We start from the raw sequence: 26873 nt of genomic DNA on the forward strand, positions 1-26873 counted from the left end.
CCTCATACACTGTTGGTGGGAATGTAAAGTAGTACAACCATTATGGAAGAAAGTATGGTGGTTCCTCAAAAAACTGAAAATAGAACTACCTTATGACCCAGCAATCCCTCTACTGGGTATATATCCCAAAAACTCAGAAACATTGATACGTAAAGACACATGCAGCCCCATGTTTATTGCAGCATTGTTCACAGTGGCCAGGACATGGAAACAACCAAAAAACCCATCAATAGATGACTGGATAAAGAAGATGTGGCACATATACACTATGGAATACTACTCAGCCATAAGAAATGATGACATCGGAACATTTACAGCAAAATGGTGGGATCTTGATAACATGATACGAAGCGAAATAAGTAAATCAGAAAAAAACAGGAACTGTATTATTCCATACGTAGGTGGGACATAATAGTGAAACTAAGAGACATTTATAAGAGTGTGGTGGTTACGGGGGGGAGGGGGGAATGGGAGAGGGATAGGGGGTGGGGAGGGGCACAAAGAAAACAAGATAGAAGGTGACAGAGGACAATCTGACTTTGGATGGTGGGTATGCAACATAATTGAACGACAAGATAACCTGGACTTGTTATCTTTGAATATATGTATCCTGATTTATTGATGTCACCCCATTAAAAAAATAAAATTATTAAAAATAAATAAATAAATAAATAAAGTTAAAAGAGATTTAAAAAAAAAAAAGCTGTGGTACATATAGACAGGGGAATACTACATGACTGTAAAAAAGAAGGAAATCTTACCTTTTGCGATGGCATGGATGGACTTGGAGATTATTATGCTAAGTGAAATAAGCCAGGCAGAGGAAGACAAATATTATATGATCTCACTTTTATGTGGAATCTAATGAACACAGTAAACTGAAGAATGAAATGGAAGCAGAGGCAGTGTCATGAGGAGCAGAGGGACAGCGGTCAGAGGGAAGGGGTATGTGGGGACAAGATCAGAGAAGGTAAAGAGATTAGTAAAATTATATATATATTAATACATAACACATAGCTACAGATAACAGGACAGCAAATCCCAGAAGGAAAGGGGAAGGAAGTCAGGGGAAGGAGGGCAAAAGGGGTGTAATGGAGAACACATTTTGGGGGATTGAGGGTGTTATATTGAGTGGGACACTTGAATTCATGTAAACAAAATAAGTTAAAAATTTAATAATAAAAAAGAACCTACTCTCGACTTTTTTTCATCCTCTGATTACACATTCTTGTTGGACTCTCCAATTGTCATTCCATTGTGCCTTCTGCTCAAATTTAATAATGCCACCCCAATGGCAACAGCAGTCCTCTTGAATCCATGTTAACACAATAAATTAAAAAACAATAAAAAAATATAGTCTCTTACTAACACTCAAATGTATACTACAGTCTTTTTAACCATAATCACCATGTTGTATAGTAGACCCCCAAAACTTATTTATCTTAAAACTGGAAGTTTGAACCTTTGACCAACAAATCTCCAGTTTTTCCACAGCCTCCAGCCTCTAGTGACCATCATTTTACTCTGTTTTTATAAATTCAACTTATTTAGATTCCACATATGTCATATATGTTCTCTGTCTTTCTCTGACTTATTTTCCTTAGCATAATGCCCTGATGTCCATCAATATTATTACAAATGAGAGGTTATTTTTTTCTTATAGCTGAATAATATTCTATTATAAATACACACACATCACATAGTCTTTATCTATTTATTTGTTTATGGAAACTTAGGTTATTTCCACATGTTGACTATTATGAATAATGATTTCTGCATTTTTCTGTATCTGCTACTTCTAGCTATTTGGGACCTTAGGCAAGTTAACTTAATTTGAGTCTCAGTTTCCTTATCTGTCTACTTGGGACAATAATAGCACAAATTAATTTTAAGGATGTTTCATTTTTAGAGTAATGTAAATTAATATATGGAAAGGATTTTGTCATTGTTACTATTAGTGTTGCTTTTGTTATTATTTTTAAGAAAGTGTTATTATAGTCTCCTTGAGGAGAAGTATGTCTTGATTAATTATATATCTTTCTAAATATATATCATAGTATAAGTATATGAATTAAATTTAGATCATTGGCTACCAAGTCTTGTATAATATATATATATATATTTTTTTTTTTTTCCATTTTTCTGAAGCTGGAAACAGGGAGAGACAGTCAGACAGACTCCCGCATGCGCCCGACTGGGATCCACCCGGCACGCCCACCAGGGGCGATGCTCTGCCCACCAGGGAGCGATGCTCTGCCCATCCTGGGCGTCGCCATATTGTGACCAGAGCCACTCTAGCGCCTGAGGCAGAGGCCACAGAGCCATCCCCAGCGCCCGGGCTAACTTTTGCTCCAATGGAGCCTTGGCTGCGGGAGGGGAAGAGAGAGACAGAGAGGAAAGCGCGGCGGAGGGGTGGAGAAGCAAATGGGTGCTTCTCCTGTGTGCCCTGGCCGGGAATCGAACCCGGGTCCTCCGCACGCTAGGCCGACGCTCTTGTATAATATTTTTAATTCTAGTAGAAACTTTCATCTCTATTCTGCAAAAAATGCAAATCTATATATTCACACTCAACATCCTTAAAGACTATCTTTAGGAATAGGTGCTCCTGGAAAAGGGAGCCTGAAGTACCCTTAAAGGGTTGGGTGCCTTACAAAGAGTTAGTCCTTTCTGTTTGTGGCCTTCAATCTAAGAAGCATCTTATTATATGTTGGGTGTTGAAGCAGTTGAGAATGAGCCTCCCCAAAATACGCTACTATGGCATGTGGGCTACTTTGGAATAAAGGCAATCAAGACCCAGAGACTCAAAAAAAACTTTTATCTTTCCCTTAACTACTTTAAAAGGGAGCTTGGTCCAGAAAGAGAGCTATTACTAGAGATAACTTTTTATTTAGATGACCTATTTGTATGACCAGGCAAACATCTAATTGTCAAACACCTGCTCTTCTTATGTGCTGTGAATTACCCTTTTCTCCTTTGAAGCTCCAAACCTGTGTCCTATTCCTTAGTTTAATTCCTTAGCCTCAATTGCCCAACTTATCCTGGAATCTCATTTTCTTTGTGGGGCTCCTGTACATACATAATTAAATTTATTTTTCTACTGTTAATCTGTCTTATGTCAATTTAATTATTAGACCAGACCTAAAAATTTAAAAAGGTAAAGATTTTTTTTCCATTTCCTACAGTATCAGCAGGTGGGACTTTTAGAACACACATTTTTTTTCTCTTTAGAACACATTCTCCCAAATGTTAAGTAAAACAGCACACAGTTTAATAAATCTACTGTAGGAATCAGTTAGAAAGGGCTGAAAGTAGTTTGTTGAAAATGGCAATTGAATAAATAAGTTTTGTGAATGACTGTAAGTTAGACCGGATACATCATTAACTCTCTGAACACTTTTTACTCATTGATTCTTTGCATTCTGGTATGCTCATATGAGTGGGGGAAAGAGGGATGGGGCTTCATTTAATGCATAAGAAAGTACAAATATGACTTGATGTGAACATTGTGTGTCCTTCATGCTAGAGCAGGAGAAACCGTGAGAACTCTGATATAGATGGCCAATTTATCTATAGCGGTAAAGAAATTGAACTTACATGCGACTCAGAAAAACAAAAGAACATTATTACAGTTGTTATTGGACTGTTGAGACTGGCAAATGAAGAAAACATGCCTCAAATCACATCTTTCCAGCAGCAACAAATGGAATCAAAATACAACTCCTAGGGCAGTATTGGTTGTCAGTGGTTTTGTTCTCTGACATATCCAGCAAAAACTGTTGACAAACAAGAGGAGTCAGTCACCTGGGATCAAGTTCCAAGTGGGGTCCCTTTTGAGACGAAAGCAGGATAGTGTTCAGAGCTGGGTATTTGTGAGTTGGAATTGCACAGTGTACTTGGCAAAGTTTGAGTTGTTTTTGAATTATTGATTCTTATTCCAGATGTTTTTCAATACAATAAGTAAGAATGGTAATTTAAACAGGTAGTTTTGTGATGGATAACATTACCCAGTACTTCTTTAGTTGGGTGGGTATTTTGAAAAATTATTATATGTCATATACATTTGAGTGTAAATCGATCATGCAAGTAGCCATTATTCATAGCTAAAGTGATCATATAATTTATCATTCAAAGCAGGACACTGTGGAGACTGAAACGGGTGCTATTAATAATTATGCTGGGACAACAGATGTAAGGGGACTATCGGGCAATATGGGACTAACAGATATCTTATTTATACCTAGACTGTGAAGAAGAGTATTTATTCATGCAATGCATAATTATTCTATTTCTTTTGTTTTTGTTTTATTAAACCACAGAATCTGTTTACCTCTTACTTTATTCCTGTGGTGTTTGGTAGAAGTCTCTATCACAGTCTTTATCACAGCAATTATACAGCCAGCTGTTTATGAATTTGTTCTGTAACCCACCCACACTTACACTAGACCCTGGACTTCTTGAGATGAGGGTCCTTTCTCTCTCCCTTCCTTCCTTCCTTCCTTCCTTCCTTCCTTCCTTCCTTCCTTCCTTCCTTCCTTCCTTCCTTCCTTCCTTCCTTCCTTCCTTCCTTCCTTCCTTCCTTCCTTCCTTCCTTCCTACTGTGGTCTTTTGGTGCCTGGCTTACTTCAGTAAATATAATATCTTCAAGGTTCATCCATGTTGTCACATGTGTTAGAACTTCCTTCTTTTCAAAGGCCAAATAATTTTCCATTGTATGTATAGTATGATTCCTTATAAACCCCTCACTAATTTATAGTACTAGCCCAATAGCTGATATGTAACAAGTTTTTCTTTACCATATTTTCTTTATCCATTCATCTATTAATAGATATTTAGTTTGCATCTAGTTTTTTAATATTTGAGTAATACTGCTATGGAATTGTTGATAATCTGTTCAAGATTCTGTTTTCAATTTTTAAAATATATATCTGTAAGTGTGGGATTGCTGGGTCATACAGTAATTCTATGTGTAGGTTTTTGAGAAACCTCCATATTGTTTTCCACAGTGGCTGCATCATTTTACATTCTCACCCAGAGTGCACAACAGCTTCAACAATTTTTCTACATTCTCACTAACACATCATTATTATTATTTTTAAGAGTAGTCATTCTACTGGGTGTGAGGTGATATCTCACTGTGATTTTGCTTTGCATTTTCCTGAAGATTAGTGCTGTTAAGGATCTTTTCATATGCTTGTTGGCATTCTTTGGGATTTTTTTTAAAGTTTTTTATTACATGCCATTATTTTCCAATTGTCTGCAAAGAGCCCTTCCTTTGAGAGGAGACATTCACAGTGAAGGTTCAGAAATAATGAAATAAATCTAGGAAACATCATGTGTTTCAAATGGCACTGGATTTCTATTCTTTATTTTATTTCTTCTTCATTGTACCTCCTCCAAGCCATCCAACATCACCCTCCCTGCCCATGATGCACGAGGAAACTAAATATCTTAAGACTGCTGTAAAGGAAGAAAGATTTTGTATGTGAGGGAAGTCTTTTTGACTTTTTCTCAGAGAAATCCATTTTATTTACATATTTCTTATGGCTCATTCTCTCTATCTAATAACATACTACCCAAAGTCAAGTTTCCTCTTTCCATTAAAAAAAGAAAACACCCTTGAGCTTAAGAATAAATACATGCACACAACCTGGAGTTATCATTATCATTATAAAAATAGCATTAATATGTTAGTTCATAGCAATGGTTCAAACAAATAAAGCCAATAAAATAATTATTGTGTCACTAACAAATTTATAATAAAACAATTTGGGTGAAACTTCCTTGGCTTAATATATTTTTTTTACATGCAGGAACTTAGTATCTGCTAATTCACAATATGTGCTTCAGGATCAGAGATGAATCAGAAGACTGCTGGGTATCATTCTACCAGACTTGGCTTAGAAAAATTTGTTACTGGGTTCCTGTGGTTAAAATATTGATCTGGCTCTAGAAATTAGTTAGGGGTTTATAGGAACCTGGATGATTTCCATTAAAGTCCTTAAGATTTGGGTGAGCTGGTGTTAGGGGAGAGAAAGAGAAGGAGAAAGGGAGAAAATTAATAGTGAGAGATTGGCTTCACCAGGTAGCTTCTCTGACCTATAAAATATATAGTCATTCCGGCCTACTTCCTGAAAGCGTGGTGAAGATTATGAAAGAAAATGAATTTGAAAGTTCCTTTTAGGGTGAAATGCTTTATATAGATATAAGTCATTTTATATCAAGAAAGAGAAATGGAGTTTTGTAGACAAAACTTTCCCTAACTTGATATTCACTTACTTTTCTGAAATGTCTAAAGAGAACTTTTTTAAGAAGGATAAAACCTGTAATCAATAACTCTGATTCTCTCAGGTCAGGAGGGCAATGGCCCATGTCATTTCATCAGACATAAGGTGGAATATAGCATGAAAAAGAAAGGCATAAGGGTATCTCACTCTCTGGTCTTATTTTTAACTGAGATAATCATCCTTAGGACTTCAATTTAGATGGGTCTTCAATGTCACAGACTTGCAAGATGCAACTGTCAATTTAATCAGCAAAGAAGCCAAACTGGTTGTTTGAAAAGACTAATAATTGTATTGTTTTGATTTATATTTTGGGTCCCATTGACCACCTAAATAGATAAATTTTAGAGAAGGCTAATATATGGGAACAGCTATGAAGAATTGGCCTAAACACTGTGGGTGATTTGCTTTCTGTGAATATGATGTTTAAGCCTAATATGCAAACAAGGAGAAATCAGATTTGATACACATGTTTCTGTGTTAGGCATAAAACTTTGGTTCACAGCGGTGTTAAACTCAAAACTATGCAAGAATCCAGAATCAGTAGTTTGTTTACTTAGGATTCTAATTTTGAAAGAAAAAATTAAAACAAAAAGCAGTTAAAATGGCACTACAGCTTGGAATACAATTTTAATACATACTCTTTTTGCAAATAAGCATCTATGAATTCCTGTTCATGTACTTTTGCCTATTCTCAGAATACCCGTGGATAATTCAATTTATTTGTAATAAAAGACAAAAATTATCTTTATATATTACCACTTTTTTGCTTAGCTGTTACAGATTTCAGTTCTTATCACAGCCTTGCCTGTGTGACTAAGCAAGTTAATTAATGTCACTGTGCTTCATTTTATTCAGTGTAAAATAGGCATTATTATTCCTACATCATAGAGATCCTATAAAGATGAAGTACATAAAGATATTAGCACATTTTCTTGCTAAAATATGTTTTCCAGCAGGGCTGCTGTATAGGAGTAGGTCCTGTAGGGTTTTGGCTTTGCCGGGTGGTAAAAGGCTGTTGCTTTGGCCATTAAACTTATCATGAATGCCACCACTTAGCTCTTCCACCATCTCCTAGCACTGACAACTTACTTACTGGTCCCCAGACACACAAAGATCATTCCTAAACTGACACTTTGCTTTCGATTTTTCTCTGCCTGAAAATCTCTATTTCTAGGTCTGTACATATCTGTCTCTTTCTTGTCATTAGAACATAACTTGGTTAACCCTTGGGAGGCCCTCTAATCTATTCTAATCTGGATCACTAATCCTTTGGAAGCAGATGCATCTGGATTTAAATCCTAGCTCAACCTCACTAAGCTTGTAACTTTTGGCAAGTCACTTAACCTAGGAGTGATCCAGAGTCCTCTTTTTTCCCTTAACCCCACATCCAATCTACTATTAATCTGGTTGGCTTTTCTCTAAAATATATTTTATTTTTTTTAATTTTAATTTTAATTATTTATTTATTTTTTAATTGATTTTACTAGGGTGACATCAATAAATCAGGGTACATATGTTCAAAGAAAACATGTCCAGGTTATCTTGGAAATCAATTATGTGGCATACCCATCACCCAAAGTTAGATTGTCCTTGGCACCTTCTATCTAGTTTTCTTTGTGCCCCTCCCCCTCCCCCTTTACTTCTCCCCCTACCCCCCCTCCCCGTAACCACCACACTCTTATCAATGTCTCTTAGTCTCATTTTTATGTCCCACCTGCGTATGGAGTAATACAGTTCTTGTTTTTTTCTGATTTACTTATTTCTACTTCGTATAATGTTATCAAGATCCCACTATTTTGTTGTAAATGATCCGATGTCATCATTTCTTATGGCTGAGTAGTATTTCATAGTGTATATGTGCCACATCTTCTTTATCCAGTCTTCTATTGAAGGACTTTTTGGTTGTTTCCATGTCTTGGTCACCGTGAACAACGCTGCAATGAACATGGGGCTGCATGTGTCTTTACATATCAATGTTTCTGAGTTTTTGGGGTATATACCCAGTAGAGGGATTGCTGGGTCATAAGGTAGTTCTATTTTCAGTTTTTTGAGGAACCACCATACTTTCTTCCATAATGGTTGTACTACTTTACATTCCCACCAACAGTGGATGAGGGTTCCTTTTTCTCCACAGCCTCTCCAACATTTGCTATTACCTGTCTTGTTAATAATAGCTAATCTAACAGGTATGTGGTGGTATCTCATTGAAGTTTTAATGTGCATTTCTTAATAACTAATGAAGATGAACATCTTTTCATATATCTGTTGGCCATTTGTATTTCCTCCTGAGAGAAGTGTCTGTTCATGTCCTCTTCCCATTTTTTTTATTGGATTGTTTGTTTGTTTGTTGTTGAGTTTTATGAGTTCTTTGTATATTTTGGATATTAGGCCCTTATCTGAGCTGTTGTTTGAAAATATCATTTCCCATTTAGTTGGCTGTCTGTTTATTTTGTTGTCAGTTTCTCTTGCTGAGCAAAAACTTCTTAGTCTGATGTAGTCCCAATCATATATTTTTGCCTTCATTCCCTTGGCTTTGGAGTCAAATTCATAAAATGCTCTTTAAAACCAAGGTCCATTAGTTTAGAACCTATGTCTTTTTCTATGTACTTTATTGTTTCAGGTCTTATATTTAGGTCTTTGATCCATTTTGAATTAATATTAGTACAAGGGGACAAACTGTAGTCGAGTTTCATTCTTTTGCATGTGGCTTTCCAGTTTTCCCAGCACCATTTGTTGAAGAGGCTTTCTTTTCTCCATTGTGTGTTGTTGCCCCTTTATCAAAAATTATTTAATCATATATATGTGGTTTTAGTTCTGGACTTTTTATTCTGTTTCATTGGTCTGAGTATCTATTTTTCTGCCAATACCATGCTGTTTTGATTGTCGTGGCTCTATAATATAGTTTGAAGTCAATATTGTAATGCCCCTAGCTTCGTTCTTTTTCTTTAGGATTGCTTTGGCTATTCGGGGATTTTTTATTCCATTTCTTTAAAAAATGTCATTGGAATTTTGATGGGAATTGCATTAAATTTGTATATTGCTTTGGGTAATATGGCCATCTTGATTATATTTATTCTTCCTATCCAAGAACAAGGAATATTTTTCCATCTCATAATATCTTTTTCAATTTTCCTTAACAATGGTTTGTAATTTTCATGATATAAGTCCTTTACATTCTTTGTTATGTTTATTCCTAGGTATTTTACTTTTTTTGTTGCAATTGTGAAGGGGATTATTTTTTTGAGTTCGTTTTCAAATGATTCATTGTTTTCATATAGAAAGGCTATGGACTTTTGTATGTTAATTTTGTATCCTGCGACCTTACTGTATTGGCTTATTGTTTCTAGAGTCTTTTTGTAGATTCTTTGGGGTTTTTGATGTATAGGATCATATCATCTGCAAAAAGTGATACCTTTACTTCTTCTTTTCCAATATGGATGCCTTTTATTTCTTTGTCTTGTCTGATTGCTCTGGCTAGAACCTCTAGTACCACATTAAATAAGAGTGGAGAGAGTGGACAACCCTGTCTTTTCCTGATTCAAGGGGGAAAGCCTTCAGTTTTGTGCCATTTAATATGATGTTAGCTGATGGTTTATCATATATGGCCTTTATCATGTTGAGATATTTTTGTTCTATACTCATTTTGTTGAGAGTCTTAAACATAAAATTGTGTTATATTTTATCGAATGCCTTTACTGCATTTATTGATAAGATCATGTGGTTTTTGTTCTTTGTTTTGTTGATATGGTGTATTATGTTAACCGTTTTACGTATGTTGAACCATCCTTGAGATTCTAGGATGAATCCCACTTGATTGTGATGTATTATTTTTTTAATATGTTGTTGTATTCGATTTGCTAGTATTTTGTTTAGTATTTTAGCATCTGTATTCATTAGAGATATTGGTCTGTAGTTTTCTTTTTTTGTGCTGTCCTTGCCTGGTTTCGGTATGAGGGTTATGTTGGCCTCATAAAATGTGTTTGGAAGTATTGCTTCTTCTTCAATTTTTTGGAAGACTTTGAGTAGAATAGGAACCAAGTCTTCTTTGAATGTTTGATAGAATTCGCTAGTATAACCGTCTGGGCCTGGACTTTTATTTTTGGGGAGGTTTTTAATATTTTTTTCTATTTCTTCCTACTAATTGGTCTGTTTAGGCTTTCTGCTTCTTCTTGACTCAGTCTAGGAAGGTTGTATTGTTCTAGGAATTTATCCATTTCTTCTAGATTGTTGAATTTAGTGGCATAAAGTTTTTCACAGTATTCTACAATAATTCTTTGTATATCTATGATGTCCGTGGTGATTTCTCCTCTTTCATTTTGGATTTTGTTTATATGAGTTCTTTCTCTATTTTCCTTGGTAAGACTTGGCAGGGGTTTGTCAATTTTGTTGATCTTTTCAAAGAACCAGCTCCTTGTTCTATTAATTTTTTCTATAGTATTCCTGTTCTCTATTTCATTTATATCTGCTCTGATTTTTATTATCTCCATTCTTCAGCTGGTTTTGGGTTGTCTGTGTTCTTCTTTTTCCAGTTCCTTAAGGTGTGAAGTTAAGTGGTTCACTTAGGCTCTCTCTTGTTTGTTCATATAGGCCTGAAGTGATATGAACTTCCCTCTTATCACTGCTTTTGCTGCATCCCAGAGATTCTGATATGTCATATTGTCATTTTCATTAGTCTGTATATATCTTTTGATCTCTGCGCTTATTTCTTCTTTGATCCATTTATTTTTTAGAAGTATGTTGTTTAGTTTCCACATTTTTGTGGTTTTTTTCCCTCTTTTTTGCAGTTGAATTCTAGTTTCAAGGCTTTATGATCAGAAAATATGCTTGGTACAACCTCAATTTTTCTGAATTTGCTGATGTTGTTTTTGTGGCCCAACATATGGTCAATTCTTGAGAATGATCCATGTACACTGGAGAAAAATGTATACTCTGTCACTTTGGGATGAAATGTCCTATAGATGTCTATCATATCCAGGTGCTCTAGTGTTTTGTTTAAGGCCAAAATATCTTTATTGATTCTCTGGATGATTGATCTAGAGCTGTTAGCGGTGTATTGAGGTCTCTTAGTATGATGGTATTTTTGTCAGTTTTTGTTTTAAGGTCAATAAGTAGCTGTCTTATATATTTTGGTGCTCCTTGGTTTGGTGCATATATATTAAGAATTGTTATGTCTTCTTGATTCAACGTCACCTTACTCATTATGAAATGACCATTTTTGTCTTTGAGTATTTTTGCTGTTTTGTAGTCAGCATTATCAGATATGAGTATTGTTATGCCTGCTTTGTTTTGGATGTTATTTGCTTGGATTATTGTTTTCCAGTCTTTCACTTTGAATTTGTTTTTATCCTTGTTGCTTAGATAAGTTTCTTGTAGGCAGCATACAGTTGGATTTTCTTTTTTAATTCATTCTGCTGCTCTGTGCCTTTTTATTGGTGAGTTTAATCCATTTACATTTAGTGTAATTATTGACACTGGTGAGTTTCCTATTGACATTTTATACATTGCTTTCTGTTAGTTTTGTGTCTTGTTTGATTCTTCTCTTTTGTTTTTTTATCTTTTGTTTTTGTTTGGTTGTATTCCATACATCTTTCCTCTGTTGCTATCTTTTTTAAATCATGTGCTTCTGTGGTGGTTTTTTCAATGGTGGTTACTATTAAGTAATGAAAAGGGTTCCTACCCTGTTCATTGTAGTGCTCTATCTTGTGAGTACTTTTGCACTCCATTGTCCTTTGTTACTGTTAATCTCCATCCTCTCCCCCCCTCCTTTCTTTTCTTGTCACAGTTTAAATTTGGTTTTATTGTGTTCTTGGTGGAGATTTTACTTGTGGTTTTGTTTTTTTTTTTGTTCTTTGTATATGGTTGGAAAACCCCCTTTAGTAATTCCTGGAGTGGGGGTTTTCTGATGATAATTCTCTCATCTTTTCTATATCTGTGAGTGTTTTTATTTCTCCTTCGTATTTGAAAGATAGCTTTAATGGGTATAGTATTCATGTTTGAAAGTTCCTCTCTTTCAGAACTTTAAAGCTTGTAGAGTTTCCGTTGAGAAATCTGATGATAATCTAATGGGCCTTCCTTTATTTGTCGTATTCTTCTTTTCCCTGGCTGCCTTGAGAATTTTTTCTTTGTCGTTGGTTTGTGCCAATTTCATTATGATGTGCCTTGGAGTAGGTTTGTTGGGGTTAAGAAAACTCGGAGTTCTGTTTGCTTCTTGAATTTGAGGCTTTAGTTCTTTCCACAGGCTTGGGAAATTCTCATCAATTATTTGTTTGAATATGTTCTCCATTCCATTTTCTCTCCCTTCTCCCTCTGATATACCTATTATTCTTATGTTATTCTTTTTGATGGAGTCAGACAATTCCTGTAGGGCTTTCTCATTTTTTAAAAATTTTTTAGTCTCTTTCTTCTTCTCTCTGTTGTGCCTCAAGTTGCTTGTCTTTTATTTCACTAATCCTACCTTCTATCTGGCCTGTTCTATTAGCTAAGCTTGTTACCTCGTTTTTCAGCTCGTGAATTGAGTTTTTCATTTCTGTTTGATTTGTTTTTATAGTTTTAATTTCCTTGGTAATATATTCTTTGTGTTCATTGAGTTGTTTTCTGAGCTCCCTAAGTTGCCTTTCTGTCTTTTCTTGTATATCTCTGAGTATTTTTAGAATTTCTATTTTAAATTTTCTGTCGTTTAGCTCCAAGGTTTCCAATATATTAAATTTTTTCTTCATAGATTTTTCCTCATTTATCTGTGCTACCTCTCTTTCTTTTGTATACATAATATTCGATTTCTTTTTCCTTAATGGCATCTGAGAATGGTTTTGTTGATAGTATTAATGAGAATTAATAAAGAATAAAAAGTTAAAAAAATAAAAAAAAGAATAAATAAAAATATTTCCCCCCCTTTTTTTTTCTCTCCTCACCTCTCCCCTCCTTCTTGAGAAAATCTTTTGGTGAACTGTGAATTATATTGTGCTAAATAGAACAAAAACTACCTATAATAGAGGGCCTGAGTTGGGGAGAAGTGATAAAGGGGAAAAAAGGGGGTATGGATCCACAATATGCAAAAAAGGAAAAAATTTGGGTAAGAATAAAATGATTTTCTTTTAGGTGATGGTTGACTAAGAGATGTGATGAGAGGAATAAGAGGGAAACAGAAAAAAGGGGGAAAAATTTAAAAATTACTATTGTATTTAGCGTAGCAAGAACTAGATAAAATGGAGAGCCAGGGTTGGGAGTATTGATAGTGAGTTAAAAAAGTGAAGTAAAAAAACCCAAAGCACCACAAAGAAAAATTTGAGTCCCAGATAAAGTAATTTGTTTGTGATTGAGGATTGAATGAGAGGAAAAGTAAAGGAGAAAAGAAGAAACTAATATAGAGGGAGAAAAAAAAAGAAAGAGGAAAACAAAAAAAGAAGAAAAAAGAATAAAAGGAGAGAGAGAGAGAGAGAGAGTTAAGGGTTTTGGAGTGTAACCCTCATAGAGAGAAAGGAAGAAGAAAGAAAAGATGATGAGAGATGTAACACTTATGGGTAGTGTAGTTCAAGGACAGGAGAGGGTAAGACTAGCAGAGAATTAAATGACCAAATTGGAAGAGGAAGAAAATAATCAAGACAAGAAGATAAGAGAAACAAATGCACAAATATAATAAAATGGGATAAGTTATAAAATCTGTGGATTATTCTTGGTTTTGAGAGGTTATTTTCTTGCTTTTTCTTTTCTCTCCCTCTTCCTGGTCAGTGACTCTGTACCCCGGGTTCTGCCCCTGTGGCATGTTTAGGTAGAGTTTTGCAGTTGATAAGTCTCTATGGTGATGTCATATATTGGGCTTCAGTCTTGTTGGCAGTTGAGGCTCATTAGCATTTGCAAGCTCCGCCAATGAGAGAGTCCGTATTCCTGGATCCTCTCTCCTAGTCTTTCCATCCTGAATTAGTAGCCTGATGATACAGCTATGGGGTTGCTGCTACCTCTGCCTGGAGAGTAAGAGGCTCAAAGAGCTGGCAAATCCCCACTCTATTCCCACTCAGCGCAGGGCTCTGGGTAAGGCTCAGTCAGTTAGAGCCGCTAGCATAATCAGGCAGGGCTTTGGCCCACACAAAGACCTCTGACTCTGCCCCTCTGTCTGGGAACACGGGCGCCCATTCCCAGGGGAATCTCTCGCCCACTATCTGCGCTCGCTGACCAGGATATCCAGCCAGCCGCCTCTCACTCCTGGTGAAGTGCCCCACCTGCATGGAAAAGTTCCAGTGTAGGAAATTTCACTCCCACTCACTCCCCATGCGCTGCTTTTCGGGGTGCAGGGGCGACCTCAAGACTCTGGTTTTGGCTCACAGAAAGGTCTCTGACTCTGCCCCTCTGTCTGGGAACATGGGCGCCCACTCCCGGGGGAATCTCTTGCCCACTCTCTGTGCTCGCCGACCAGGATATCAGGCCGGCTGCCTCTCACTCTGGGTGAGGCACCCCGCCCGCACAAAAAAGTTTGAGCATAGGGAATTTCGCTCCTGCTCCCTTCCCGTGCGCCACTTTTTCAAGGCGCAGGGGTGACCCCGAGATTCTGCTTTTGGCCCACACAGAGGCCTCTGACTCTGCCCCTCTGTCCGGGAACATGGGCGCCCACTCCCGGGGCTCTCGGAGGAATCTCTTTCCCACTATCTGTGCATGCCGACCAGGATATCAGTCCGTCTGCCCCTCACTCTGAGTGAGGTGCCCTGCCCTCATGGAAAAGTTTGTGTGTAGGGAATTTTGCTCCCACTCATTCCCCAAGTGCTGCTTTTTGGGGCACAGGGGTGACCCTGAGACTCTGGTTTCTGCCCACAGAAAGGCCTCTGACCCTGCCCCTCTGTCTGGGAACACGGGCGCCCACTCCCGGGGCTCTAGGAGGAATCTCTCGCCCACTATCTGTGCTCGCCGACCAGGAGATAGGGGCGGATGGCTGTCCCAAGTGCCTTTCTTTGTCTGGGTTTGGCAGGAGCGTTAGCTTGTGTTGACTGGGTTGTCACAAGCACAGTTTTTCCTCGGCTTGGATGTCCGTACCACAGCCTGGTTCGGACATTTGTGCTGCAGTCTGGTTCTATTCACACCCTGTGCCTGCCTTAGTTCCTATGTTCTCAGTTCCCAGTGAAAGCAGTTCTTATTTAGGTTATTGAGGAAGGCGGAGTGTTTCTTCCTCCTTATTTCCTTTGGGGTTGATTATATATTTAGTCAATTTTTCACTCAATCATACCTTCGCATTTAGTATGGAACTTCTGGAGGCTCCAAGGATAGATTTTACTGTCTCTGGTTGAAGATCTTGTTGAATTTTTGGGGAGATTTATTGGTATTGCTCCTTACGGTGCCATTTCTCTAACGTCCTAAAATATATTTTCAAATCTTCCATGTGGATCAGTTGTGGCCTCTTTCAGAAGGGGTCCTGCCCAGCATTCCCTGTGACATCTCCCTATAAAGTTTCCTCAGAGCACTTACTTAGGACAATCAATAAATATCTCATCTATCTATCTATCTATCTATCTATCTATCTATCTATCTATCTATCTATCTATCATCAATCTATCTATTCTGTCTCTACCACTAGAATGAGTCCAATGGCAGCAGGGGTACCGTATGTCATTGTCTTTTTCTCTTATGGAGCCATACAGTCTTCTAAAATAAAGCTTTTTATGGGGGGGGCAGAGACAGAGAGAATGACAGATAGGGACAGAGATGAGAAGCATCAAGTCTTTGTTGAGGCTCCTTAGTTGTTCATTGATTGCTTTTTCATATATGCCTTGACCAGGAGGCTACAGCAAGTGAGTGACCCCTTGCTCAAGCCAGTGATCTTGGGCTCAAAGCTAGTAACCTCAGGCTTTAAGCCAGCAACCTTTGGGCTCAAGCCAGTGACCATGGAGTCATGTCTATGATCCCATGCTCAAGCCAGTGATCCTATGCTCAAGCTGGTGAGCCTGCACTCAAGCCGGATGAATACTCTCTCAAGCCCTTGACCTCGGGGTTTTGAACCTGAATCTTCTGCATCCCAGTCCGATGCTCTATCCACTGCACCACTGCCTAGTCAAGCTAAAATAAAGCCTTTTAAAGCTGGCTCTCAAAATTTTTGTTGAATACATGGACTTATAAATAAATGAGTAAAAAAAAAAAAAAAAACAAAGCAAAAACAACAACAAAAAAGTCTCCTTTGTTCTTATCCCATTTTCTGTTTCATTTCTTTCCTGGCATCTCCAATTTTCTGAAATCAACTTGTTTTAATTTATATTTTTATTAAATTTATTGTGGTGACACTGGTTAATAAGACTATATGTATTTCAAGTATATAATTCTATGATGCATCATCTATATATTGAGTTGTGTGCCCACCACTTAAAATCAAGTCTCTATTTGTCACCACATACTTAACCCCCTCTACCTTTCAGAACCACCTCCACCCCCTTTTCCTTCTGGTAACCATCATACTGTTGTTATCTGTGTCTCTTTTGTGTTTGTTTGTTTTTTTTTGTTCTGTTTGTTCATTTGTTGTTTTTAGTTTTATATCCCACACGAGTGAAATACCATGGTTCTTGACTTTTTCCATCTGACAAAATTGGCTTGTTTATTATTTACTTTGTGTTTTCTTTGTCTGTTTCTCCCCTACTAGGATGTAAGTTGTCTGAGAACAGAAATCTTGATGTCTTCTTCTGGTGTCCAGAACCATGCTTGGCACATGATTAATTGCTCATTGCATATCTTTTGAAAGAATACATGACTATTATTGTTTAGGCCAATATTTTCTTTTATTTAAAAATCCACAGACACATGTTCTCATCAAAGAGCAGAAAGCTTAGTCAAGGTAAATATTCTTCTGTTTGTCCTGAATAGTTTGTTAGTCTTCTTTCTGTTTCCAAACTTGATCTCTCACAAGGTAAAGTGTCCATTTTCGTGCTCTGTTTTATGTTTTAAGTGTGTAAGAGTATGAGTTCCTTAAGTAAGCTACAAAGGCAGACATGTAATTCCTCTTGGCTTTGTTATATGGCTCTTTTTTGAGCCAACAAAATATGTTTGGCCACATTTTTATGTCAGCAAATCAATTTGTCTGTGGAATGGAAATGTATCTGCACTAAATAATTGTGAATGTCTATTTGAATAGACAAACTTGTGGGTACACCTTTTTAGCTCTCAAGGTATGAAACAGTACTCCATGTTTTAACTGCCACTATTTCACAATTTGGTATTTTGAAAATCAAGGTCATCTTTCATAGTGTGTGAATGTTTTGATTATATCACAGCCCATTTATCCAAAGAACAAATGAAAATAAATGTTGTTAGCTGACAAAAATATTTGTGGTTTTATTATTATTTTTCCAAAACCATTTGGATGTTTCTTCTTTCCATGAAATTGTTTTCAGTTTATTTCCAAATAGAATTGTTATAATCTGGTTATGTAGATGAAATTATCTCAAAGTCCCTTAATTGTTTTGTAGAAATCACTTTTCTTATGACATAAGAAATGGGAGGAAGGAATTGGTATATATTAAAAAGTAAAAAAAGAAACACTTTTTTTTTTTTTTTTTTTTTTACAGGGACAGAGAGAGAGAGTCAGAGAGAGGGATAGATAGGGACAGACAGACAGGAACGGAGAGAGATGAGAAGCATCAATCATTAGTTTTTCGTTGTGACACCTTAGTTGTTCATTGATGCTTTCTCATATGTGCCTTGACCATTGGCCTTCAGCAGACCGAGTAACCCCTTGCTTGAGCCAGCGACCTTGGGTCCAAGCTGGCGAGCTTTTTGCTCAAACCAGATGAGCCCGCGCTCAAACTGGCAACCTCGGGGTCTAAAACCTGCGTCCTCCGCATCCCAGTCTGATGCTCTATCCACTGCGCCACCGGCTGGTCAGGCAGAAACACTTTTTTTTTTAATAGAGAGCAACATAGTCATAATGTGAGCTAAATTGTAATATATCTTACATTTAAATGTTGTATTCTTGATAACTTTATTTATATGTGTTCCTTTACTCAAAAAATCCTCTTGAAATAATGATGTGTGCATAATAATTATGGTTAACTGTAGTGAAGAATAAATATTTTCCAATTGGTGGTTCTGACAACCAGTGAACAGCACCTAGGTTTAGTACAGAATAGGAGTTTAATAAATACTTGTTAAATGAATCTTTAACATGTTGTAATTAGTTCTTTCACCTATTTATCTAATTTTTCTGATCTCATAAAGTATTTACATCAGTTCTTAAACCACTAAATTGTATATTAGAGAAGAAACCAAGACACAATAAAAGAGAGGTTGTGTCTTCCATACATATTTGGAAAGCTCTAAGTAGTCTAAAGTTTTAAAAGTTTATGATTTCAAATAGCAAGCGTACTTAGGTGAGTAGTGCTGATTTAATCTATGTGGTTTTTCTCTTTATTTCTGTTTTAATATTACGGCTTCTAAAACAGTCTCAAGCAAAAAGAAAGAAACAAACAAAAAACCACTCAAAAGCTCTGAAATTTATACAATGACAATGATTAAGAAAATGCAGAAAGGGCACTGATAGATTTTTAAAAACTATTTTAATACAAGATTAATAGCATTTTTTTTAATCGAAATCAGAAATGAAAAATCTTAACCCAAATAATACTCATTTGACAGATACATAAAGTTTTAGGTTTGATTGGTGCACACATTTGTCCTGCACATGCACACAGAGACCTCACTGCTAGGCCATCATTAGGTTTTTTTCATGGAAGTACCTCATTGCAAGGCAAGGTCAAAGATTCCAGTAACTATTCAATTTTGAATGAGGTTTACATGGCCCCATGCTAGGCTGAGTCCCTGTACTGTAGCAAACCATGATATAGCAAGGCTCTAGAATGCATACAGACCAATACTCTATTTGTATAATTTGGCCTAAAGCTAAACACTGGCTAATTCTCCACTGAGGAGGAATACATTGCAAATTTATAAGTTATGGTTTCCTTTATTCCTTTGCTGGCGAAGCTAAACTGCCTTTTGTTTGTTTGTTTTCTTAAAGTTAAAAGTCAGGTCTGTGAGTAAATGAAATATAAGTAAAATGAAAATGAGTCTAAATTTCTGCAAGTTTTGGATAAATCAAAACTTGCATTTGCTAACACTTCCACCTTTAATCAAACCACTTGACAATTAGCCTTGCAAATAGAAGTAACAAAAGAATCACAACTCAGTAATTTGCTATATTTTTATTCCTCCTTGGGGTCTTTAGTTGGTGTTCAGTGCATAGCCAAAACATGTATGTAATGGCTAAAGAATTAAAGTAGGCTAATGTCTGCAGCAGGGAATATAAATTAAATATCAGAATTCTGTATCCAATAATATGTTCAGTGTGTTTGAATTATAGAATGTTACTTTTATAATTAATACATCTTGTCAATGAATAATAGTGTTTTTCAGTGTAGACAAAGTAGTATTTTCTATCCCTTACAATTAAAACAGGTAATACAAGATACTTATCTGGGTAAGTCACTTATGTAAGGGAGTCAGATTGCTATTGCTAAGGTTGTCCTAGGATGGCTATAATCAAAGTACCGACTTGACCTTCATTAAAATGACAGAAGGTTGTCATGGCTGTCCTTTAACACAGAACCATAAGCAGAGCTCTACTTCATGAATTTATAATTCATTTTTCTCTGCTAAAGACTTTAGCCTCTCTTTAGCATTTGTTATAACATATACAAAGTATAATATACACCAATTACAGACGTGTATTTCAGTTAGAAAAATACATATTGTAACTAAACATGTAAATAGAGGCACTTCAATAAGCTAAGTGTTTGCAGTTATGAGCATCACCCAACAATTTCTAGTGTCTGATTTCAGTGAGCCCATTCCTCTCTACTTGTAACAAAGGTCATGATATCATTACAGAATTCAGGGACCATCAAAACAAAGAAGTCAGATCATGAAGAATAATGAAGCATCATTGCTTTCCCTTCCATGAGGCTGAAATGAGAGAGATTAATCTGGCCAAAGGTGGGTGGGGTTAGGTGAGATTCCAAAATACTTCTAAAATGGGGTAACTAGATAAAACTAATTCTCATAAAGCAAAAAAATATTTTTTTCATGTTTAATTAGTTTGAAAATCATGACAAATTAGGATGATGATAAAAACCAGAAAGTTCAATTTGAATAAGATTTTGACCACGTTCATGCAAATGACTGATATTGTGGCATCATTAACTGATAGTCATTTCAGCTCTCTGCCTGGCTTATATAGGTCATTATATCTAACTAATATAGATACTATAACCAATTAAGGTGTTGAAACAAATGAAGCAGGTGTGTATATATTATCTGTGTGTTTAGTGTGTACAGAACATGGGTTCATATTCATAATATAATGTGTTTTCATACACATGCACAAAACGCACAGGGAAAACAAAGCATTCTGATCTATTTCATAGAAGACAATGCAGACACATTTTAAAAAGGAAAGACTTGGAGTTTAAAGCCATAGAAAACAAATTATTACTCAAATAGTCTGGCAAATCAAGGTTGATTTAATTTGTATTGCACCTTAATTATTTGGAGAAAGACAATACTGATTTCTGAATATACAATGACATGAGCAACATAAATGATTGGTCTTTCATAGAGATTTTTTTGTGTGTGTAATTGGTGACAGAAAGCCAAAGTCTGGCAGTGAAATGTTCTCAAAGTATGTAATGCTGACTCAAGCCAAGTGTTAATTTCATTAAGATTTAAATGAAAAGATGCCATAAAACCTCTCAGAAGTCTATGTTTCACAACTCATTAGGTATACAATAGCAATAGATGCTTCTACATACTTTTAGTTTTGCAAAAGTGCTCAATTATACTTAATATTATTGTGCTGCATATGTTCTACTTAAATGTGATGAATAACTCAATAACTAATTATAATTTTGATGAGAAAGGGGATTGAAAAATACCATTTATATGTCATTACTGTCAATGGGTTAACTAAAATGTGACTTTTGTAGTGTGGTGTCTGAAAACATTACCTTTTCCTAACCCCAGAAGCATCATAAAAACCAAGTAACACATGGATAGCCAACTGTATTCATAAAGCCCCAGTTTGGTTTATTTGCTTTTCTCTGTTAGGGGAGCACAGGACCTAGCTTTGGAGCACTTGATGGACCAGTTAGGCTGTGGCTCTATACTGGTCTTTTGCGTTAGGACATTTTTCCAAGTGCCAAGCAGGAACCCTAGGCTGAAGGCATTGTACATAAAAGCAATGGTTTTATGTGAATAACTCATTCTTTATGCAAACAGTTTCCATCACCAGTGAAGTCCTACACATCCAGGGCTCTCTCCATGAGCTCGGTACAGTCTGGAGCATCCAGGACAAAGCACACTCATGCAAAAAGGGTGTGCCCTGGCAAACTTGTAATAAATGGACAGTTAGATACATAAAAAGGTCTCTTTCTTGATTCTTGGTGCTCACAGATCATTGAAGAATTACTTCTCTGAGCAGCACAAAACAAGAAGAGCTGGTTGACAAAACATTTTTGTTATAAAGGGGTGTCAACCCTGAGCTTGGAATTAAGAAGTTAAAATCTGTGATTTGTATATATATAGATATAAAAATAGATGATCATACTAAGACTAAAAAAGTGAAAGAAATCTCCATGTCAATACTATATATATATTTTTTGTCTTGACTTTTTTTTTGTTGTGAGTTATTTTAAAAGAGAATGCCCTTGTGATGCAGAAACCAAGTGACACAAAGCGAATAGCAAAAAATAAAAACTCACGGATGGGTCTAAATGCTTATCAGTTCATTAAAAGAATTCTTCTTTTGGGAGCATAAGAAGCAGAGGGACAGAAACCAAATTAATGTCTAACCTGTGGCTAAAGGAAAGTGATCATAGTGTTGATGATTATTTTCAAGTCAGATCCTTGAAGAGGATGAACTGATGGGGTGTCCACTAGTATCTGAAGATGAAGGGGAAAATCTATACTAATTGGATCCAGTGGACAGACATTAAGAGAATTTAGGAGAATGTTACCCTTACTACAATTGACATTGGGCAGGGTGAAAGAGAGGCGCTGAGTTGGAGGAATATTTTGTGTCATATTAAAGACAGAATTCTAAATTTATGATCAGTACCTCTAAATTAGTTTGGTGTTGTGTGGTTAGAGTGCAAGACAATACCTCCAAGACAATCTTGTACTTTCACTACACTAGAAACATTTCCAAACTTTCTCCCCATAGCATTTTTTTTTAAAAAAAAACCTGATTCGTCACAGAAAAGCTTACACTGGGAGTTGTCTGACAATGCTGAACCCATAGTGTTAAAGCTCTTTTATTTTTCTCTCTTGTTTGCTTCTTTGTTGAAAATGCAGTTGTCTTGGGGTTTGGCCTGATTTTACAAAGAAAATTATTTTCTTTCTACTTTTCTTTTTAGTTGTTATAAATGGGGGAAAAAAACCCACCTCACAACATGAGATTCCTTTACTTCTGCAGCATAAAAGCAAATGAAGGTAAGAAAATCTCCTGGTATGAAAGATTTGAGTAAGAATTCTCTAGAACAAACAAGGTCCCCACGGATAGCGAAGGAAAGAGGAAGCAGTCCGGTCTGGCACCCGGGACTCTTTGGGAAAACACAAGGGAGGCAAGTGCAGCACTGCTCTTCTCATAGAAAACGGTAAGTTTGTGTGGCATGGTCCATTGTTCAAGAGTGTAAGAAAAGAGAGAGTCGGCTGTTCAAATAGCTAAAATGCAGTTTCATCTGACCAGAAACCCAGGATTATCTGTACAGTCTCTGCAGTGCCAGGGTGATGCAGACGAGAGACGCTGAGAGCAGGGAGTGGCCCAGCTGGGCAGCAGAGGAGTCCACTTCTCTCCGGTCAGGATCCACTGCAGGAGCCTCCGTGGTGACAAACTCAAACTCCGTGGGACACACGTCATCCATGCACCCACTGCCACTCCCTGAGCCACTGGCTTCATCACCTGGTATGAACAGATTGACAAAGAAAGTTAGATCACAACTTGGAAAGGTTGGTGACACGCACAAGATTTGGGCGTGGTGGTGGGAGAGGATGTCTCCCCACCGAAAGGTCCCCCAACCCACCTCGACAATTCACTTTTAACAGGCAGGTGGATTGTATCAAAATAGATGGAAGAAACCCAGTAAATTTGATAACCAGAGTTACCCAACTAAGGAACACATGAATTCCAGACCTCGGAAGAGACATACCTACCATGTTGACACGGGAAAGGTATTTTTTACTCTGGCCAGTATTTATATTACTTTAATAAAGTTCATTCTTGGCTACTTTTGTACCTAGGAGCCATTGTTCTTAGTGGTTATTATGCTTTTATAAAAGATTTTGGAAGAACTTTTTAAAGTAAGGAGGAGTAATAGTAAAGAAGAGAAACACAAACACTGCAAACAGGAAATTAGGGGAACAGCATGCACACACACACACACAGTTGTGAAAGGCACATATTATCATCACTTCTGACTACTGTTTTTCTTGATCTGTTCCCCTAAGAACAAGCATGATAGCCAGCCGCTCCCTTTAAAGCAGGAGTTGGTTACGGCTTGTTGGCCGATCTGGCCTGCTGCTTCTTTTTTGTATGGTCCACAATCTGAGGATAGCTTTTATGTTTTCAAGTGTTTGAAAAAAGATCAAATGAAAAATAATACTTTGTGACATGTAAAAAGTATATATGTGAAATGTAAACTTCAATGTCCATATAGAAAGTTACAGTAAAATGCAGCCACAGCCATTCCCTCACACATTGTTCACACGCAGCCCTCAAAGCTGAACATAATTTAATATCTGGTCCTTTATTAAAAAGTTTGCCATTTCCTGCTTGAAATTAGTGCCCAGGTACCCAAACAGAAAGGGGTTTGAGTGCAGCATCTTTCTGCTCTGCCCAACATGCTTGTGGGCCTGCTCTATTCCCACTTCCTCCTGCTTGGGTCCTTCCTGTTTCATGAGCCCTGCATCTGAGACCCCAGCAGGCGCCATTGTTTCCTCACTATTCACTTGTCTACTTGTTTTGTGTTTGTCCCTCCATGGGAATGCAAACTTGTTGAGGGCAGAGACTTTGTGTAACTGTTCTTTCTGATCTCCGTTGCCTATAATGGCCCCTGACATATAGCAGGTTCCCCATAACTTGTTGAATAAATAAATGTACTTTGGGCAGTTTACTCAACTTTGTGAGTTTCCCCATCTCAACAAATATGGACATAAGGCAGGGGTCCCCAAACTTTTTACACAGGGGGCCAGTTCACTGTCCCTCAGACTGTTGGAGAGCCGGACTATAAAAAAAACTATGAACAAATCCCTATGCACACTGCACATATCTTATTTTAAAGTAAAAAAACAAAATGGGAACAAATACAATATTTAAAATAAAGAACAAGTAAATTTAAATCAACAAACTGACCAGTATTTCAATGGGAACTATGCTCCTCTCACTGACCACCAATGAAAGAAGTGCTCCTTCTGGAAGTGCAGCGGGGGCCGGATAAATGGCCTCAGGGGGCCGCATGTGGCCCGCGGGCCGTAGTTTGGGGACCCCTGACATAAGGTTTACCTTGCAAAGTACATGTGAAGACACCTGGTAAAATGTGAGAGGACACAAAACCCAGTGCTTGCAAAGATGCCTGATAAAAAAACAGCATGTTTTTCCTGCAGCAAAGGCAGTCTAGATTTTAACTTGAGGCATTTTATTTATGTGAATAAGAACAAACCTGTTAGCCTTGCTGAGGCTGTGTTTCTTCTTCCGTAAAAAAAACATGAGATAATCCTATTTCTTTCACAGAATTTTTATGGAGGATGAGCGAGATGAAGTTCCTAAGCGGACTCAGAAAATCATAAACCTGGTAATGATATTTGCTATGGCCCCCAGTTGCTCAGTGATTCCATCCAGTAGCCCTAACTCCGCCCTGCTGGCCACAGGTGGTGACGTGTTGATGAAGCTGCTCCTGAAACATGGGTGCCCTGTTGGCTGCTTGGTACTTAAATAGAGCTAAAATAATGCACCTTTCTGATGTTTTCTGGATGAGAAAGGTACAACTCATCACAGTTTTTATTTTAAATTTATAGGACATCTAAATACCAGATAAGATCACATGAATACAGTATAGCAGATCCTTAACATTTTCTCTGCTTTATTTTTAGTAGCCTTTTATAAAGAGGAAAATGCCCATTAATTAAATTCAGAGATAACAGAATTGCTAAGGGGATTGTTCTAGATACTGGTATTATGAACAAGAAGTAATATAACCTTTATAAAGATATTATTAAAGCGATTTAGAATATTAAAAGAGTGGTAAGCAAATAATGACAGGAGACTCCAGATGAGGAAAGTAATGGCCCCACCTCTTTTTGAAAGGAATCAGAAATGCAGGGATGATTTTTAAAAATGTCAAAAGCAATAAGGGTGGTGATGGCTAGAAGATGTGATAGTGGTTTGTATGACACATACTATCCTAAAATAAAGAGTCAAATTTGGTGCTTGGGTTAGAGTTAAGTGACTCTCTTGACTATTGGCTGATTTTTGTTTTCTTTTGCGGGGAAATGGAGCAAAATTTCTCCTCATGAACATCCTCTAAGCATTGCAGATTGACATGTATATAACCTCTTTAGGTAAGAGAGGAGAGAGAAACAAGGCCAACATCAACTAATTTTTATGCATCTTGAATAATTTATTTCAATAGTCATTATCCAAATAATAAAGCATTTTGTTAGAGAAGACAGAATGGATAAGTAGAGATGAATGAGGCTCAGTAATGAGCAAGGGAGAAGTGGAAAAGGCTAAAACCTCGTGCAATATTTTTTTTTCTGAAGAGAAAAGGAGACACTTAGTAAAGAGGAAGAGAAATAATGGGAAGAGTCTGATAAATTCCACGGTAATGAAATCTACAGGGTTGGAAATTATCCCACATTTAGAAAATTGGTTTTTGTTATTTAAAATAGAAAAAAGCACTAAAAAATTTCTGCAGGGGACAACTCGGTAGGATGATGGCTAAGACATAGATGACTTCATATCTTCCATCTGTGACTTCTTTCTATCTCATTAATTCAAGCACACAAGCATCATCTTTTGCTTCAGTGACCAAATTACAGAATTCCTGGCAAGTCTACACCTCATGTTCAAGAAACCTTTCCCTGAAAACTCTCTCTGTAAAGGTGCTTATTAAAGAAAAATAACCTTGTCTTTATAGTAATGCATCTTAAAACCATTTAGACAAAAACCCAAAATAGTTTTGTGTCAATATTCACTTAGTAGCCTCTCAACTCTCTTCTGAAGCTTTTATGACATTAAATAAAATAGTTAAGTTTAATACTACATTTATATTTTACTATTTCTCTCAATATTTCAGAAACAAATGTCAGTGATTCTTGTTGTATATGACTGACTAGAGAGAGAACTAATACAGTTGAATCAATGGCACATAAGATATTCTCTTAGCTCCTTTAAATATGGCTTCAGTTAAATTTCCTAACAACTTCTTAGGCAGAGTTGTTGCCCATTCTATAGAAGAAAAGCCTGAGGCTCAAGAAATAATTTGTGCCTGACTGGTGGTGGCACAGTGGATAGAGTGTTGACCAAGGATGCTGAGGTTTCAGGTTTGAAATCCCAAAATGCCTGCTTGAGTGCAGGGT

The 26873-nt window shown here is 36.8% G+C and overlaps 1 protein-coding gene across 1 annotated transcript in view; it reads right to left on the reverse strand.

The window, feature by feature from the left end:
- Positions 1–22477: 22477 nt before the first annotated feature.
- The window catches only part of GPC6 (glypican 6), a 1355246-nt gene continuing 1350850 nt past the window's right edge, over positions 22478–26873 (reverse strand). The window contains exon 9 of the mRNA XM_066380690.1: positions 22478–23199. Coding sequence (XP_066236787.1) covers positions 22997–23199 — 203 coding nt within the window. The 3' untranslated portion in view covers positions 22478–22996. The remainder of the gene's footprint in view (positions 23200–26873) is intronic.

Source organism: Saccopteryx leptura, chromosome 4, assembly GCF_036850995.1.
Source record: "Saccopteryx leptura isolate mSacLep1 chromosome 4, mSacLep1_pri_phased_curated, whole genome shotgun sequence".
Lineage (NCBI taxonomy): Eukaryota > Metazoa > Chordata > Mammalia > Chiroptera > Emballonuridae > Saccopteryx > Saccopteryx leptura.